The 18,971-nt window shown below is 39.6% G+C and overlaps 1 protein-coding gene across 3 annotated transcripts in view; it reads left to right on the top strand.

The window, feature by feature from the left end:
- Positions 1–18,971, top strand: part of LOC145993966 (phospholipid-transporting ATPase IF-like) — a 219,682-nt gene that overhangs the window by 84,752 nt on the left and 115,959 nt on the right. The window contains exons 1-2 of one of the 3 annotated variants that reach the window (XM_083129973.1): positions 3,234–3,277; positions 17,266–17,346. In XM_083129973.1, the coding sequence (XP_082986099.1) occupies positions 17,344–17,346 (3 nt within the window). In that variant the 5' untranslated portion in view covers positions 3,234–3,277; positions 17,266–17,343. Of the gene's footprint in view, positions 1–3,233; positions 3,278–8,853; positions 8,875–17,265; positions 17,347–18,971 lie in introns of those variants that run through there. The other 2 variants (XM_083129974.1, XM_083129972.1) reach the window with 2 other exon arrangements.

Raw genomic sequence — 18,971 nt, 5'->3', positions numbered from 1 at the left:
AAAACCTTAAACCGCAGTTTCCAAGTGGGATATGTGGAAATGCACGTGAGGACCAGAGTATGTTGCATGGAGTTGCAAGTTGAAAATGGTTTTTGCCGATGCCGTTACTTGGGTTAATATGTGCGTTCTTAAAAATGGGTGCACATTTTGGAGAGTCAGTGTGAAGAAACGTATTAGATCTTCCACTGTTACAGGATGTCGTAGTGAGTTGTCAGGTTCCGTAGCAGTGTCATTGGTGCGCAGGGGGACTGTTAGGTCGGGGTGTTCAGGTATTGCTTCAGGCTTGGCTTTGCATTTGTAGCTGTATGTAGGATGGTTTTCCGTACATGTGACACATTTTGGTGGAGCAGTTTGGTTTTGACATTCTTTGGTTGAATGGGGTCCTGAACAGTATCCGCATTTATCTCGGTTTGGACATGCAGCGGTAGTGTGCTTGTTATACTGTTGGCATTTTTCGCACCGCAATGGAAGAGGTTGTTGAGAACGGGATGGTTCAACTTTGTACCTGCGTCTGTATATGTATGCTCCACTGTGTAGTAGTGTGTCTACAGCGTTTTGTGAGTCTGTTAGGACCCGCACCATGTATGTGGGTCCGTTGTTATTGCGAATACGGATACATTTGCGGATTTGTACACCTTCGCATTCCAGTTCCTCAAAAATCTCTTCGTCTGTTAGACTAGGTTCTACACCCCTGATGACAACTGATAGTAGTGGGGATTTATGTGGTGGTGGTGGTTGTTTTTGAATGGAAGCATTTAGTGTTTGGATGTTTGCTTTGGCTCCATAGATTTCAAAAGAAGCTTTGTTTCTAATTAGTTTTGCAAAGTCTGGATCTGGTGATTTCAATATGATGCCATTACGGGTGAACAGTATTTGTGCAATTTGTGCCCTTGGTACATACTTAGATGTTTGTTGGAACACATGTTTTGCTGTATTGAATTTGGTGTCGTAATTGGTGAGCAGGAAGTTGTATAAGCTGTTATCCTGTTGTTTGGACTTTAGTTGGGTTGCATGAGCTGTATTTCCTGTATCTCGTTTAATTGGTGATCTAGATCGTTGACGTTGAGGTAGAGGTAATCCTTCATAGGAATTGCGACGTCGGTGTTTTGTGGAATAGCTGGACGTTTGCATTGGATCATTGGTACTTCGTGAATCGAGCATCGTCTCGGAGTTTGGACCGTCCGTCCGTTTAGTACCTCCGGTGAAGGTTTTCACCCCTTCTCGCTGTCGTAGCAGCGTTGCATGAAGACCATGATGCATATCAGAAGACCACAACCGTGAGTTGTTTATATGATCCAATAGAACAAACGCAAATCCTATGGGAAAAGAGGCACAAACTCAAACCAACTGACAACTCAATCCAAAGAAGCGAATCCAAATTCCAAACTAATTGTAGAGCCCAAGACAAAAGAAGAGGAAGGATGAAGGTAGTAAGGGAAAACAGTTTCAAAAAAATAGTGCAAGTCGTACGTCTGCTCCACTCAACGTGTTCAACCAAAAAGGTTCCTCGCAATCACCTAACCACCGTATAGGCACAATTGGTACCGTTTGTCCGTTCCAGACTTACGGCTTCCACCTGGAATAATTGGCCCACGATGCGTGACACAAGAGAGACCGACTTACGATTACCTATACCTTGATTCCTGCGACTCACGTACCTTCTACTTATATAGTCCAGAATCAAAAAGGTTGCTCATGGGAGATTAACGTTTATTCACTGCAGTACATTTTCTTCTTTAATTTGTATCTTAGATGTTCACATTTTTCGAAGAGTGTCAAAGCACAATTTTTCACTATGATTACAATCAAACGTATCATTATTTGTTGTACAAAAACTTATGTTTCTTGTACACATTTTGACAGAACCATCTAGCGGCCGGTGTAGGAAACTCAGTATAAAGTAAGTATATTCTGAGCTTTTTTCAGAATATTAGGTTACACAACAACATAAAGACTCGCTTCGAGTAATTATCTATATATATGAGTTTCAAATTTCGACAAAGTATTTTCATACTACACTCGACGAAACTGGACAATCGTATTTCAAATTCAGAAGCACGCTCACGCACATATAGTAAATTTAACCAAACGTTTTGTTTCTCTTTACTTACATATGTATAATTTTGTTTACGAGTACCACATTCGTCTGACCAAATTTTTTGGTATTCTTAAACAAAATTATTTAGTAATTACAAGCAACATTTGGTTACCGGAAACAAAAAGCATAACCAAACAGCTCAACCAAACTTTTTTGGTAATTCCAAACAAACCAGTTTTTTCTGTGTAAGGCGAAGTAAGTGGCGTTACATAATAATGATGATGACAAGTTTCCAGCAACAACCAGCCCCCCGAAGTTAACGATCTGTTTTGGTGTGCTTTAAAGATGAATAGTTCGATTTAAGAAAATCTATTAATTTCCTCGGAACATTCAACTTGCTCCTTCTTCAATTTTGATTAGATTTATCCAATTATCAAATTGGTACATTAAACAAAAAAGTATTGATAGTTTCATGATGCAATGCGATTGCCATGTGTTCCAGGAAAAAAATAGTTATATTTTGTTATTGTTTAATGTTGCTTGCTTTCAAGTGTGTTACTGCTTTATATAATGAAATTGATTTATGTTCATAAGATATTCATTTGTCAAAAAAGTATTAACAATCGATATGACCAACAACACAAAATGAAATCATGTGCTACAAAAGTGTACAAGAAGTGTACAGACTTACTTTAAACAAAAGTGTACAGAAAGCGTTGAAGAAGTGCACACAACTTTGAATGTGTCCCCAAAGTGTGCAACAAGTGTACAAAATTTCGTCATTTCGGGTCGCACACATCTAAAACACTTTAAGTACACTTTTGCAACACCTTCAGTACACATCTTGTGCATATTATATGCAAGAAAGTGTACCAAAAGTGTACAAGAAGTGTATTTTTTTTTTACAGTGTAGCTATGGACAAATTTGACTGATATTATGCACCGCACTGTATAACTGCACAGATTCTGAACACGATCGTGGATAAATTGCGTGGTAATGACATGGATATCGTTGGTGAGAACAGCTGTTGCTGAGAATCAGTTTTATCTTCGGTAAGCCGAAGTAGCTATCTTATCAACTTAATCTCTTCAATGAAATATTGAAGTTGCTTATCTCGGTTTGTTATCTTTCCCTATAAGTCCATGACGTATTAGCTGTAACTTGAAAGCGTTTAGTGTGCACTGTACCAGTGAGCTTGTCTTTTGTCTTTGTAACACGCATGGAAGGTTGGTCGTCTGGTAAGTGATGAACTTCCAATTGTTGTGCTAGTTTTGCAGTGTTGGATTCCCCCTTGTGTACTCTTTTCGTGAAGTGATGCTTGTAGAGATAGCACGTCTCTCTGTTAAGAAAATGGCTTCACTTTCTACAGGCACACTTATAGGCATTCATATATCAATCGCTGATCCATATGCTTTGGCTTTAACACTCCAAAAGCTCGGTTGTTTCAGAATACTGCCCACCCTAAAGGCTGATATACACATGGAGTGGCATGCATAAGTATCAACCAGCAAATTGTCCCATCAGCATGTTTATCCTCTTTGTTTTACGAAGTGACAGGTTCAAGAAATAAGGTAAAACGCCAAACAAGCCCTGCATCAGCATTCCTTGTACAGTGTGATCCATGAGTATTACCGTGCAAATTGCCCATCATCATATTCTTGCACCTTATTTGACCCAACAAGAGTTTCAAGAATTAAAAGAAAACTCAAAACAAGCTGCAGACAACTTCTCCACCAGCTTACATAAAAATCTATCGGTTAAAAACGTACAGGATGTAAGAGAATAATTAATGAAAATAGTCATGGACAATTTTTACACGGCAATACTTATGGATCCCACTGTACATTGGTTAAGTAGAGGTCTGGCAACACATTTCAGGGTGGCTCAGGAATCTTTCGATTTACGCACTTTGTCCGAATTTCGATTAGTACGTACAATAGAAATGAATGAGCTTGTCTACACATTTTCGTTACGTTCCAGGGGCGTTTCATGGATATTTCGTGGAACGGCGAACATTGTAGGCCACATATTTCGGAGAACGTTCAGGAACGGATGTCTTAGATTCATGTACGTCCTAATAGAATTGGGGGGAAGGGGGATAATTGACATCAAATTCCAGATTGGTTGTTCGGAGCACGGGGGAGGGGCACATGCGTACATATCCTTACATGCAATATAGACGGTAGAGGGATATTGCCCTTACCTTGTCCCCTTTTTCTATACGCCCACAAGTCTGTAGTTTATCTGCTGCTGGTCTCAACATTCTACCCATTCATAAAGTGTTGATACAACAAACCCAAACAAAACACTTGGGATTTAAGTCTCTCTCAATTCAAGCAACGCGTATGTAGTTTTCCCCCCAGTGCGTTATGTCTTTTCTTCCTGCTGCGTCTTCTTGGCACATGTGTTTTTCTAATTATGATCTGTACTGCCTGAAATTCAGGTCATGTTGATGTTTCGGGAGAAAGGCACCTGCCCTTGACTTCTGTCCTTCGTGCGTGCAACAGTAAGTGTTTCTGCTTCACAACACGAGATGCCACCAAGGTCGCTCTTTGAAGGTGAGGCGATATTTACGTAATTCCGGATGGAAATCTTCTCATCACTATTACCCCCCTTTGGAGTGTAACTGTTTGTTTAACCGGTCGCTTAATTACGTTTCGTATCGTTTTCCACGGTAATGAAATGACGTGATTAATTTCTGGTGCAAGGTTTTTAACCCTCCCAGGAAAAATCTCTCTGCCACTTTAAGTGTAGAGAATAGGATATATTCCAGTTCAACACAAGACGGGCTCCAAGCGGGGGAAACGAAACGTCACATCATAGAAGCGTGCCAGGCCAACTAGGATCTCTGCGAAGCATGAAGCACAAACACTAAAACACTACAAGTGAAATCGATTAGAAAATGTGATAAAATTGCTAATTTTCACGCGTAAGAAGATGATGCTTCAGGAGTTGAATGATTGAATGAAAGGGTTTGGGTGCGTCAGCACTTGAGGCCATTTTGCAGCCATTCGGAGAAATGTTCCCTTACCTAAAATTCTGACTTTAAAAAAATTAAGAAAGGGGTGTAAAATGCCCCTTCTCTGCACAAGACAAAACACAACACATTAAAAAGCCAGAATGTACTAAAAGTTTCCTCACAAGCGGTGGAAGAGACCAGCTCTTCTCAAAAAGATAAAAACACGTGATAAAACAACGTTGTCATCATCCAACAGGTATGACAAACGGCTGGAAGATTAAAAGTCTGTCTGAGGAAAGCAGGATCGGCAAGGTCAACAAGAATATGCAGAACACTTAAAACAACATTACAAACTCAACACACCGGATGATCCAGCCCTTGCAGTAAGTGACCATGTGTTAGACGCTGTGTCCAATACGAAGTCGAGTAAGAACTTTCCTCGACGAGAGGGACGGGACGAGGAAAGCCATGCATCTATGATGGGCTTAATTGCATGAAGCTTGTTCCCAGTTTCCTTATCCCAATCTTCCTGCCAAGTGTCACGAAGGCAACCACGAAACACATTCTGCAGGTCGCTAGCTGGCAGCAGGTGGACGAGAACGTCGCCGTCTGCGTCAGCAGATTTGGCGACAGCATCGGCTGCTTGATAACTTCATTCCCAGTGTTAAATATTATCATGTGAATGTTAACTGTGCATAATATCTGAGTCAGCATTCAATTGTTTGTAAAGTTGATTACAAAATTGTAAGTTCAGCCATCTTAGAAATGGTTTTGTAAGTTTAGAATTGAATCGTTTTTCTTATAAATCCTCGTGATAATCATTGTATTATGAAGTACCTACGCGTGTGCATAAATTAACCTCTGCGTACATACGCAACAGCGAACTTTCGTTTTTAGTGTTCGTTTTCGCCCGGTCGACCATTTCACATCAATAACCCCTTCTTTTCCTGTTAAGCATAGGTCCCCCCCCCCCCACAGTTGCATGTCTAGGATTTTCGAAAGGCAGCCCTCATTTTACCATATTTTCCTGCTTTTGACGTTCTTTTTTTTTTAGGAATGTTGGACCCAAAGTGGGTGGGAGTGTTCACCCCTGAGCACGCCACTGGCCCCCTATATATTATTCGTGAGTTTTTTTTGTTTGACGTTTCCATGTCTATGAACATGGGCAAGAGAGAGAAATAATAATAATAATTATTTTTATTTTGTGATTGCTGATTTCAATGTTTAAAATTGGAGAATGTCACATTACTCCTAAGCATTAGCGACATCTTTGGTGCCTCCTAGGTAACAATCTGAAAGAAATGCATCCCCTCTCGAAGCCACGTGAAATAGCTGTGCTTATCTGCGTCAGAAGAAGCACATATGGCGTGCTTCATGTAAGATATGAAGCTCACAATAAAAGCATGTGGCTTCAACACTTGTGTTTGCAAGTCCACCATGATACCAATCTCAAACATTTAAATTTTCTTCATCGACAGGAACGTATCTAGAAATATATTTGGGTGGGGGGGTGTCCGAACCAAGTATCTCAGAAATAATAATATTATAATATAAATGTTTACATTACGTTAATATAATTTATAAGTCTATTCATATGTAAATTAATTAGTACTGTATTGTTATTAATACATGAATAACTAAAAGGATACGTATAGTTACGATCGCCAAAATTTGTATAAAAAAACAACTGTCCTGATTAATATGTTATGCATATTATTATAAGTAGCAAATGAGCTTAATCTCTTCAGCAACTGTCCATTGAAAGCCATATGGTCCAAATCTAGTTAGGACATAAGTTACCAGCCTTGCCCGTTTTCGCATGGCACGGCGAGGGAACTGTCGCAGTGTTGACACAGTTGCCACCTTCAGAGATAAGTCGCTAAATACGACTGATTTGCAGGACCCGTTGGGGAAGTAATTCGCGAGAAAGGTACTATCTACTTTTCTGCCTACTTTTGGAGAAACGAACGTAGTATTTTTTCCAAAGTTAAATGAACATTTTGATAATAGATAGATGCGCCTAGAGGGCCATCCAGACTTTTTAAAAATATAAAAGTAAAAAATCCTATGGTGATGCGAGTTTCCTTTGGCATTTCGACAATTTCCTTTTACAAGGAATGTCTAGGATATTTTCGACATCCAGTTGGAATACGTGTGGAAGGGGAGGAGAAGGTGAGAGGATTTGTTTTTCCCTTCCTCTTGTAATTGTTGTGTTTTTAGGGAAAGTGTCCTGTAGTGTATAAGGATGGGTTAGTGACTGAAGATGAATTCGTAGTGCGTTATTACTTATTACACACACTGTTTCCACGTTACCAAACGAGGATAAACATCTTGGCCAGCGGCGCTACCTCAAGGAGGGAGCGGGGGCATTGCAGAGGTTTTTTTTTCGATTTCTTGATCACGTTGGCACTACGCATCATAGTTGCCGCCGGCCGCCACTGCATACATGGGGGTTCTGAAAATTCTTATTAATCATATTTTTCAGACATCGTATCTAGCATAATAATGAAATTTAAAAAACGCTTTCTCTTGCAACATGTGCAGAAATTCTTACTCTATTCAACACCGGCTTTTATCCTCAGTAGCATTGCCCATTCGGACGATATTGAAATAAATGAACAACATGGCACCTGCAGTTGCGTTCCCCCTGCCTACATGCCCCACCCATCCCTCTAAAGCCCGGTATCCATTTATTCACTTGTTGCAAACCAGCGTAACGTATCCCCGTCCCGTATCAAATTTTTCGAAAAAAAACTTGAAATGTGACAAAAGATACGCAACGGACCCGATCGCTCATTTGGCGGTTTTTCCCCACCACATCAAAGAAAGGATACGATACGCGTGGAGGGGCAGTGTGGACGGGCACGCGCGCGTTCCGTTGCCTCGTTGCATCATCCTTGAGTGTGTAGTGAACTCTGTGAATGACAGACAGTACGTCCCATTGTAAATTTATTTTATCTGTTATCTTTATTATGAAGTGGAATAAGGAAAATACTATTTTCTCTGTTATCTTTATTATGGAGTGGAATAAGGAAAATACTATTGCATTTATTGATATAAAGTAAAAGTTTTTGTATAATCTGCTGATCTGCTGGAACCGCAAGACTGCCAATAAGCTGCTTCCATTATACAGTTCACGGTTCGTGTACATGTTTGTCATCCACCAACGTGGTGATTTTGAGTTTTTTTTTCTTTTTCGATAAAACATAATGAATGAAAATATATGCAGCTGCTGCCACTTGCTGCGGTGTACTCATCGTCATTTGAGACCAGACTGTGAACCGTATCGCTCTCCCGTATCAATCATGCCAGAGGGTGGATGATACGGAACGCAGTGATGATACGCGACAAATCGTGGTCCGTAATGATTGATACGGGACGGGGATACGATACGCTGGTTTGTAACAAGTGGATACCTGGCTAATGCATCGTTTGTCAACCTATGGGTACGACCCTCTGCTGGGTCCCGAGGAGGCGTTTGGTGGGTCGCGAAGTCGGGCTCGAAAATTTATTTGCTGTATCTTAAAAACGTATTATATTGAAATTACTAAAATATATTGTTTTAACAATTTAAATTCAACTTGTGTTGTACGTAGTCTAAATTTTGTTATTCACAGGGAGGCATAAGCTGCTAAAACTATGCCCAGTGGTTTTAAAACTGTTTAAAACCTTCCGGTTGAAATCGTTAACTTTATAGAAAGCTCGTCCGTTAAATTCAAGACTTCTTTTTCTGTGCAGTGCAATGAAATGGGCAGTGAACATAAGCAACTCTTGAGACTTGACGCGCACGCAGATTTACGACATAATTAACCACCATTCAACCGAACATACTCCAGTTTATGGGGAAAAGGCAGCCCCAACCGTCGCATTAGTTCGGTGAGTAAAAAATATTGTATTGAATTTCAGCATGTGAGTTAGTTCGATGTTAGACTAGAGTAAATTAGTCTTTCAAATTACATATTTAATTTTCTAGAATGAAGTATGTGTAAATTATTTAAGCTAACGCAAAAGAGGGCTTCTTAACGTACTCGATGTTAGCAAAAATATTACAAGCTGTGTGCACACCCCTGTCTCATGAAGTGTAATATCTTTCAAGGTGGGTCTCTGAGTGGAAAAGGTTGAGAACCAATCTAATGAGTTAATCTCGAGCCACTACTTGATCAGAGAACTCATTTTCGTTTGCTAACTCCATATATTCCTGGGGCAGAGTAAGAGTATAGCTGTACTGATCAAGAACTTTAAGATTGCAGCTCACGACCTAGAAAACTATTTGTAGAGTCAAATTTCGCACTTTGATGTGAATAGATTTTGTGGATTCAACTTCCGGTTTGTGTCCTTCATGAATCCATATTTGTCCCATGAATGAAGGGAATTTTTTTCTTTGCAACATTGAATGCCTCAGAGTTGGCAACTTGTACTAGAATCAACTTGATCACCCAGGAGGTTATCTGTGCGCTCAAACATACGAAGCGGAACAAACGCAGGGCTATTATCAGACTCTACCTACCTCAATAAGCTGCAAAATTGTTTAAACAACTTGTTTCTCTTATTTCGTGATACTCTTTAACTACACAGGATTCATGTAGAGTCACATGAATCCTCCGGAAAGTCTTGTTTTGGTGCCCTTGAAGGTATAAAGGTTAATTTCCTCATGCACAATATGGTCGTGGAATTTCTCTCAATATCCCCTCCGTCAATGACACGACTTCCCTCTAGATTTATTGTGAAACATAAGTAATGCAATGGCTTATGATTACTGTTATTCAATATATACGAAACATGTTGTTCTGTTTGTAGTTAGTTCTCAGGAAGACATGCGAATATCGTACAAATGGTCATCAAATTACTATATTTTGTTGCAGGTACAGCCGACAGCAAGATAATAGTAGGAAAATTGTACATAATTATTTTCGATTTTTTTTTCTTCTTTTGTGTTTAAGAAATTGAATTGTTCTGATGTTGGATGTGGTCAGTTTCGTTTTCTTCTGTTTCTTTTCCAGCGGAGGAACATGATGGATAGTATGCCCACTTTTAACCTTTGCCACCAGCTGTCTCTGTTTGTACAAAGTGCCTAGGAGCGGATTAAGGATATATTGTGAGAGCTAGGTTCATTGTTGGTTTTAAACGTCGTTTCACGGGGTGGTCGTTTCAAACTTTCAGACGGAAGCGACACGAAGCGCGAGTTGTTAGCACAACGCGCCCCGACGGTGGGGCCTGCCGAGGGTCTCTGGTTCGAATCCGGCATGGCTGTTCTTTGTGAGATTGTCTTCATCACGACATTCGCATTCCCATCTTTGCAATGGGCGAGGTCAAAGCAAACTATTGTAGGTGAGGCACCCCTGTTGTGTCCCCACGCTTTCGATGGGCAATTGTTCTCCCATTTAAATACATGGGGAATTTGATGCTGAACGTGCTGCTATTACAGTAAATTGCAAGTTTCATTTGATCTTAACCTCAGAAATTATGTCGGAACATGATAGGTGAATAATCAGTGCTGCGAAATTAAGAATTTTAATAAGACGATCGTCAACAACAGAAAAGATATGGAAACTTTAAAAAGGCCTTAAAATTTGCACAGCACTTGTTTACGTCACTTGCAATTTTCACAATTCAAGTGCGTTTTCTTGTGAATCTGGTAAAGAATAATCTATAATAATTCCACGTGACTGTGCTTTTATTTTTATAGTTGTTATTAATAACACAATTTTTTTGTTTACGTGATATGGTGATATACTTTTCCTCATGGCTAGTAAATCCGGTTCTGTTTTATACATACACATTTATCGAGAAGAATAGTTATTACAAAAAAATATTATGTTTCATATCTCGCAATCTCAACCGCTTTCTTATTTACAGGAATTATAATTTTAAAATTGTTGTAACCAAAAGAAAAAAAGTACGAAAATACGAGGGGAAAATGTCTGCTTAATACAAAGAAAACATACGTTAATATTAAATTAATGGATAGGGCATAGTGTATTATAATAAATATACGATGCGCTTACGCACTTAATACATTTTTCTTTACAATTTGGAGAGGTTTTTTTTCGAACCGTACTTCCACCGTGCTCGCAACGAGAGAAAAGCATAAAGCGTAATGGAAAAATTAAAATTGTGTATTATCGACCCACGGCAGCTAGGGACGACCCAAATTACGTCAAGTTTAGTGCTCTTTGTTCATAAACTTACTATATTTACCCCGTCGGAGCTACCCTGCCGTTGCGCATTAATATATTAATTCTTAGATTCAGGAGAATGTAATTTTCGGTAACTTATGAATTGCTACATAATCGTAAAGGTTTGCTAAACATATTTTTGCTATGGATTTACACGAGAAATTCTTACCTTCATTGAAAATAATGTTTTAATAGCCATCTTATCGCGCTCTAATGTAAAACTTAGGGCAACCAGGTAACGAATGAAATTCTTTAGGACACAACAGGGTGGCGCATCTAGCGGAAAAGTTTGGCAATGAACAGCCACATTTAAAAATGGTGGAATAGCAAAGTAAAGTTACCGAAGCGACAAGTGGCAAGCTTCACCATCCGTCGCGAATAAATTGAACCTTTTGAAATCGAAAAGAAAACGTTAAACTGCACGTGTTGCTTGTCGCTTGCGTGTCACTTGGACCCACCCGATTTCACAATGGCTTCGTGTTGCTTTGGTCTGTTGTTCGCGCATGCGCGGTGAATGTTTCTTTAGATTGAAACGGCCTGTTTTTACAGCTTGTCACTTCAGTGTGAAACACCAGTGTTGCCAGTTGCTTCGGTCTGAAAGCTCCATAAGGATAAATTCCCAAGTTATTCTGTGGTAACTGAGCACTTAATGTTAATTTTAGACGTTTTAGTGAAGCTATAGAGAAGCTAACTCCCGGTGCAGGACCCGCTGTTGTTGCGTTTACCTGTGAAAAAACTTGCAGTCAAGCAGCTGATGATGCCTATCCGTGTTCTTCCCCGTGTGTGTGCTACAGGGGCGGCGCCAGAAATTTTCGACCGGGTGGGCAGAAGCTCCATATTGATAGATTAGGGTGGGCAGTATAAATGTAAGACTATAGGTTCGAATCCGACTCTGGTCGGAATTTATCGGCCTACGTATAGGGCCGGTGGCAACCCACCATCGTGAGGAAATTGGGGAGCTCCGAGTGAGTGAGCGTAATCCGGTCACGGAGACCTACTATAACGGCTGGGGATACGTCGGGCTGACCCCCCGACTATTCCAATACTGGTTGAAGATCTCCACGCTTAGAGGTGACGAGGGAAAGCGTGGGAGGGAGACCGGCAGTCGGTAGGTAAGCCTAGGCCCTTCAGGGCTATTGCGCAATGGATTATTTATTAATTATATATAGTATATAATACGTATGTATCCCCCTCTCTCTTATACTACCTATTTTCCTCTTACTTTCCCCTTTCCTTTTCTTGTTTTCCTCTTTATTCTTTTCTAATCTATTCTCGCATCTTGTTCCATTTCCTTTCGCTTTGTCTCTGATGGACACAATTATTTCAAGGAAGTGTTTACCCATGCGCAGCCATACATTCTAATCACATTCTTTCATGCATGTTAATACAGTGAAATAAACGTGAATTAGGTTTAGGCTTGGTTGCAAATACAAGGCACATACTTGATTTTATGTATTCGGCGACAGTGATAGAAAGTACAATGGTAGACAATCGTGAAGTTTCTCGTAATTTTAGTGCATGTTCCTGAGCATAGTATATTCATCGTATGAGTTTTTGACTGGAAGAGTTTTCTTACTCTTTGGGGGTTACTTTTCCTACCTTACAGGGTTTGTACAGCTGACAAATCCCAGATAGCACGTAAGTTAACTGCAAGTTAAATCGAATGTAGATTTAACTTGCAGTTAACTTACATGCTCTCTGGGATCTATCTGAATGTTTTGGGTGCCGACATTTGAGGGGCAAGGACAATATACTTTTCTTGGTAGGAAAGGCTTAGCATAAAGAGGCCATAGTGCGGGGGAAAAAAGTGGCAAAATGTGGCTGGGTGAACTGCATCCCCCACTTCAAGCTCCTCCTAATCGCCGCCACTAAATGTTTGGATTAAAATGAACGTCTTATTAAGAATGATTTAAAGTACACACGGAAAACCAATTCTTTGTTCATTGTCCATGAAGTATTCCTAGGCTAATGAAAGGCTATTTTGACAAAATATCACTCATAAGTAATAAACAAGCAAGATTGAAAAATCTGTTCAGAATTGAAGAGATTATTAGCTAAGTTGCAATTCGTTTCCTGAACTGTCATGTTACTAATGCGGGAGAGGCAATACACGTATGGTTACATGTGCATATTTTTTGAGGTAACACAATGATTTAGGACACAAGGAATTAATCGAAGTTGATCACCATACCAGTAATAATTCATCTATTTTTCATAGATGACTTGGGTTGTATGGCATGACCATTTCGAACACACTAGAATGTCAACCTCTATCTTGTGCAGCATACCCTGGAAACTTTATTCGTTCAGAGCAACGAGTCCCTGCCGCCTGGGACCACTGTCAAAGTAATAATTTATGAATTCATGAGGGTTTATATTTTGAGTGTTGGCATGTGTTTGTTTACGCCCCTTCGTTGCTTTCGTAGTCATTATCAAATTTAGCAGAAAAATGACTTAAAACACAACAAATCAACCACAACTTACTCTTCCAAAAATTGAGTTTCATTAGTTCATACCTCTTAGAAAGTTGAGGTGGTAGTTTTATTTGCACAGCGTTTCATTAGTGGATCAAGGCAGCTAATTCCATGAATAATGACGTTGTTTTCCGAAAGTTTCAAATATTTGACTCAGGCAATCCCCCTCTTAAAATGGACGCATCTTCTGTGGTGATAAAATGACACGTTTGGTGCGAGTTCTTTCTGTATATTTTTCCCCAATGGCATAACGTTGTCGCATTATAATGAAGAGGTCCTGTGTTCGACTCCCCCCTCCTCTGGTGGAAGCACAATGCACACTGGTTCGGACTACACGTTAAACTGTAGGTTTAGTCCCGATTAGCCTATCTGAGCATAAAAGTGTTTTTTTTAAAAAAAAAAACTAACAAAATCGTGTTCTGGATACTTCATGACATAACTTTTTTTTCTTTACTTTACTGCATCTACAGATTCTGTAGACATTTTCGGCTGATTCATGTGGCAAAATTTATGTGTGGAACGAGGATTTCTAAATAGGATAAGCCACTCATTAGAACTGAATAATTCTGTAGCTTTTTTCATACATAACTGGTTTATTAAAATTTATTCACTTCGGTATTATAGTGAATATTGTGATTCTTTCTTATTAGTAGAACGAATATAAAGTTGATATTTCGCATACCATATTGATATTTGAAGATGACAGGTATATAAAAATTGTAATGAAATAAAAAAGAAGGCACACTTCTGGAATTTCAATGCAGAGCTAATTAAAACTATATTATACACTCTAGCATACTTAAACCCGAAGAGGGGTGTAAGGGGTGCTCCTTCCACGTAGTGCACCCAATAGTCAACCTCACATCCACGTAGTACACCCTGGACTGCAGACTAACGAGGCTCTGGCGACTGGTCCCATGGCCAGTATAATTTTGTTTGTGTTGTCGTGTGTTTTGTCCTTATTTGTGCTGAGCGCTCCTTTACAGCCTCAGCTTTTAACGAAAGTCAGAATATTTTATGATTTTAGTTATGCAACGTTAGAGTTGTTATGTGTAACGATAAGGGGCTGGACCCCGTATAATGTGACGGGTGCAAAATAGCCTTAGTGCTGACGCACCCAAAATTTTAAATTCAAATTAAACCCGAAGATTTATGGCTGCAGCAACACAAGCCTTCCATCTGTCTCTATCCAGAGCAAGATCAATCCAGTTTTTTTTCCCATCCTTACTGATTTCTTTTAGGTTCGTCTCAAGGTTATCCCTCCATACTCGTCTTGGTCTTCTTACTGGTCGCTTACCATCAGGTTTCCCAACAAGAATCCTGTAAACTATTCTTTCCTCTGCCATTCGTGTCACATGGCCTGCCCATCTAAGTCTTCTTGATAAAATTATTCTAAAAATAATTAAAAAGTAGAAATAATTTATTGTGTTGCTGGAGGAAGTAACGCTAATATGATGTTTTGATTTGTTTATTTGGAGATTATTTCCTAGGCCAGGATTTATATACGTATGTGGAGGCCTGGAGGTACCTGGAGCTTACAGCACGAAGACCTCACTTCAATCCCTTCTACACAGTTTCAGTTATAACTTCTCGCCAAGTTACATTGTGTGGTTTGTTATTATACTTTTTACCACATCCGAAGTATCTATTTTTTTTTCATTGTCTGGTACTTTTCAAAGCGGTCTTTCCCAGTGAAGAGCCGAAGCTGCAGTCGTCACGTTCACCCTAAATTCTGATTAAACTTGATCATACGCTGCATAATTTTGAGCCTCCTAAGCCTACTACCTGCTTTTAATCATGGAAGTATTCATTTGATCACAGTTTTTGTTTCAATAGCTTTTTATGGGTTGATAATATGTGAACATTTCTAGCGTAGATGATATTCACAAGTAAAATATACATGTTATGAACACCAGAATACACTTATTTATTGAAGCATTATTGAAGCATTTACATATCCCCAAGTACCGTGCGTCCATTTCGATCTTCAGCCGAGAGATCGGGAGAAGCGTGGCGGGCGGCGATGACGGAGATGCCGACATTTGCGGCCTGTAATGCCCGCTTATTTTTATGGACATATGCAGACATTTATATAAATATTGCAAGACGAGCACTAACCTGTGTTATAACACGCAAAAGTTCTTCTGTAATTCATCCAAGTTCTGCTCTTATATACACAAATAAATACGCTATAGAAACGATGTTAAGAGCCACAGATAATAAAACATTTTAATCATAGTTTTGACCAGTAACGTCCTGCTTAAGTTTATATCCTTGAAAGAGTTTTGTGGCCATGGGAATCGTTTGGAGGATTCGAATGTGCAACACTGTATCAAGATTACGCTGCAGACGAAACCGTTAAAAGTGAATGGTTTTCGTGAGCTTCCTTGCAATCCGAAATATCCGAGCTCGAGTTTTTTGTTCCTTCGCGACGAGATGAAGACAGATTTGTGAATATAGTGGCGAGGAATGTAAAACAAAGAGCGTGTTAATTTCGTACTGTGCGCAAGAGTGTTACTCTTGGTTACTTGCAGTGTTTGTGTTATTGCAGTGTGTATGTGTGTTGTGTCAGTGAGAGGATTGGAATGCCAGCCGCAAGGTTCACGTTAGAACAAAGATTTTTTTATGTATGACACGTACGTGAAAACAGACTCGTGTCGAGACGTGTGTAGGCAATTTGTACAGAAATTCCCAGGCGTTTCAACTCCACATAGAGATACGGTTAGACATCTTGTCCTTAAATTACGAGAAACTGGATCGTTAAATTTTAAAACACCTAAGCAAAAACGACGGATTCTAACCGAAGTAAACTCGATGATATTGGTGCAGCGTTAGAACGTTCTCCAAACAAACCTCTACGCCGTGTTTCACAAGAGGTGGGCGTGTCAAAATCATCAGCACATACAGCCACTAAGCTACTAAAATTAAAACCGTACTCTTATAACACAGGTTAGTGCTCGTTTTGCAATATTTATATAAATGTCTGCATATGTCCATTAAACTAAGCGGGCATTACAGGCCGCAAAAGTCGACATCTCCGTCCGCGCCGCCCGCCAAGCTTCTCCCGATCTCTCGGCTGAAGATCGAAATGGACGCACGGTATATGTACTTACTGAATTTGATTGGGTGGGCAATCGGGTGGGCACAGGAAATTTTGGGTGGCCGCTTGCCCACCCGTGCCCACCCCTGTCGCCGTCCCTGGTGTGCTACAAGCCGAAATCACTCCCTCCTTCCCGAAGAAGCACGTTAGATTGTAATGATCCCAATGAAAGTGTATGGGATCATTATAACCCAGAAGTGTCCGTGACTGTACATCGAATCGATCAAATAGATTCAGTGGATATCATCGATTTTTCAAACAACTTTATTGTTTATTACTTCTTATTTGTTAAGTCACAAAACCAGCTATATTTTTTCTTATGCAATTAGTGCCCACACGCACATTAACATAATTTTAATTACCTCTTGAAATTAATAAATCTGGACACATCATATTTCTAGACAATTGAAAAAATACCTTAGCGTCAGAAATTAATTCTATAGGTCCCACCTGTATGTACTCATCTTGGTTGTGATATTTCTTCGGAAGTTTAATGCTTTTAGTTTCTTCATTTCAGATTCTCCCGTGTTCCCAGAGTAATCTGGCGGCTAAATTGGAAACCAGCCTCGTTCCCAAGACGTTTTAGCTACATGGAATGGTGAGTAGCATTTCCAGAAGGAATTTACAATTTCAAAAAAAATATAAGTGATTACTGATTAGAATATAGCGTTAGTACACAGGTATATATTATATGCGGACAAATTCTTAGAATCTCCACTGATTCCACGATCCAATCCTATTCTAAACCACAGCAACAACGAAACTTGTAATTACGTCACAGCGTTACGTTTTTTCTTTATATCTGTTCGTTATCATTTCTTTTTAATATCAATGAACGAGACTTCAGATAAAAATCTGCACGTGACGCCATGTCCCGCTAGCCAATGGCATTTCACTATTCATGATTGACTCGCCTGTATGCACTTTCCTTGCATGATTGACTCGCCTGTATGCACTTTACTTGCTAACCTTATTCATGATTGACTCGCCTGTATGCACTTTCCTTGCTAACCTTGAAACATGCATATCCACCGGAAGAAATAAACTTTTCTCAGGGTGGGACAAAAACGAATTTGCTAAGCACCATTAATTCACGCCGTTAAAATTTATGATTGTTTGAAAACTATAAGCTCTTTGGTATGGCCAAGAGGAGGGCAGTAATACTGATATTATCCCTATCATCAAAAGGCCATCAAAAATGTATTTTGTCTGGGCTGTAAATAATGGTGATCAATGCTCTGAAACTGTCTCCATGTTGAACCATACAAGAATATCCCCACCCATCCCCAAACTGGATCAAGAATCCCCCACCTAGGAATTTCTAGTCAGGTACTCCTCTGAAATACATCTGTAACACTTCAAGCCAAGCCAAGTTATACCATGGGCGATTCAAGATAATGAGGATTTAAGGTGGTTCAAACCCAATCATTTGCCAAATGCCATTTCACAAAAATCTCGCCCGCAGTTTCACCCATTGAGATTGGTGTTCAATTTCAGAACATTATCTGTGTTGGGTTCTGTTGCACATATTCTACATATCGTCAAGGTGGAATATGAGTTTCAATGGTGTGAGATTCTTCCATTTGACTTTCAACATTTGTGGAATGAGGTGGCATGAATATGTTTATCATCATGGACGTACGGAAGAGGTCAAGGGGGGGGGGGGTCGTGCCCCACCCTGGAAAATGAAAGTCAACCAAAAATTATATATCTTTCACATAATTTCATTTCAGCTACAATAATACGTGTTAATTATTGCATGAATGAATATGATATATTCAAATTTAAGCAATGTTTTTTTTTGAGGGGACAATATTATTATTGGGGGAAATGTGCCTTCCTTGCCCCTCCCTGGAAAAAATCTTGCGGACGTCCATGTGTTTATGCCGAGTGATTCAATGTGTCTTATAAATGCAACTAAGAGAAAACTGTCTGCTAACTGGTGTTAATGTGCAGAACAAGAATATCAGTTTATGACACTGACAAATAAGCCTGCATTGAAATAGAATTACATTAGAACGCAGTATTCAACGTACGCCCAGCAGAATCAGAATACATTGGAGACCAGATACAGCATCTCAGTCCTACATACATCTCATGTGGCAATCGGGAAGATCTGACATTTTTTTCTCAAAGAGCGACAAGTACTCAGTTCTGACTGTCAATCCTACGTACGTGCATAGATTTGATTCTTGAGTTCTTGCTTCACATGTATCGATTCGA

The sequence above is a fragment of the Lepisma saccharinum genome, chromosome 10 (assembly GCF_977018435.1).
Source record: "Lepisma saccharinum chromosome 10, izLepSacc3.1, whole genome shotgun sequence".
NCBI classification, from domain to species: domain Eukaryota; kingdom Metazoa; phylum Arthropoda; class Insecta; order Zygentoma; family Lepismatidae; genus Lepisma; species Lepisma saccharinum.
The sequence above is the reverse complement of the archived record's forward strand: the minus strand, read 5'-3'. Positions and strand labels throughout refer to the sequence as shown.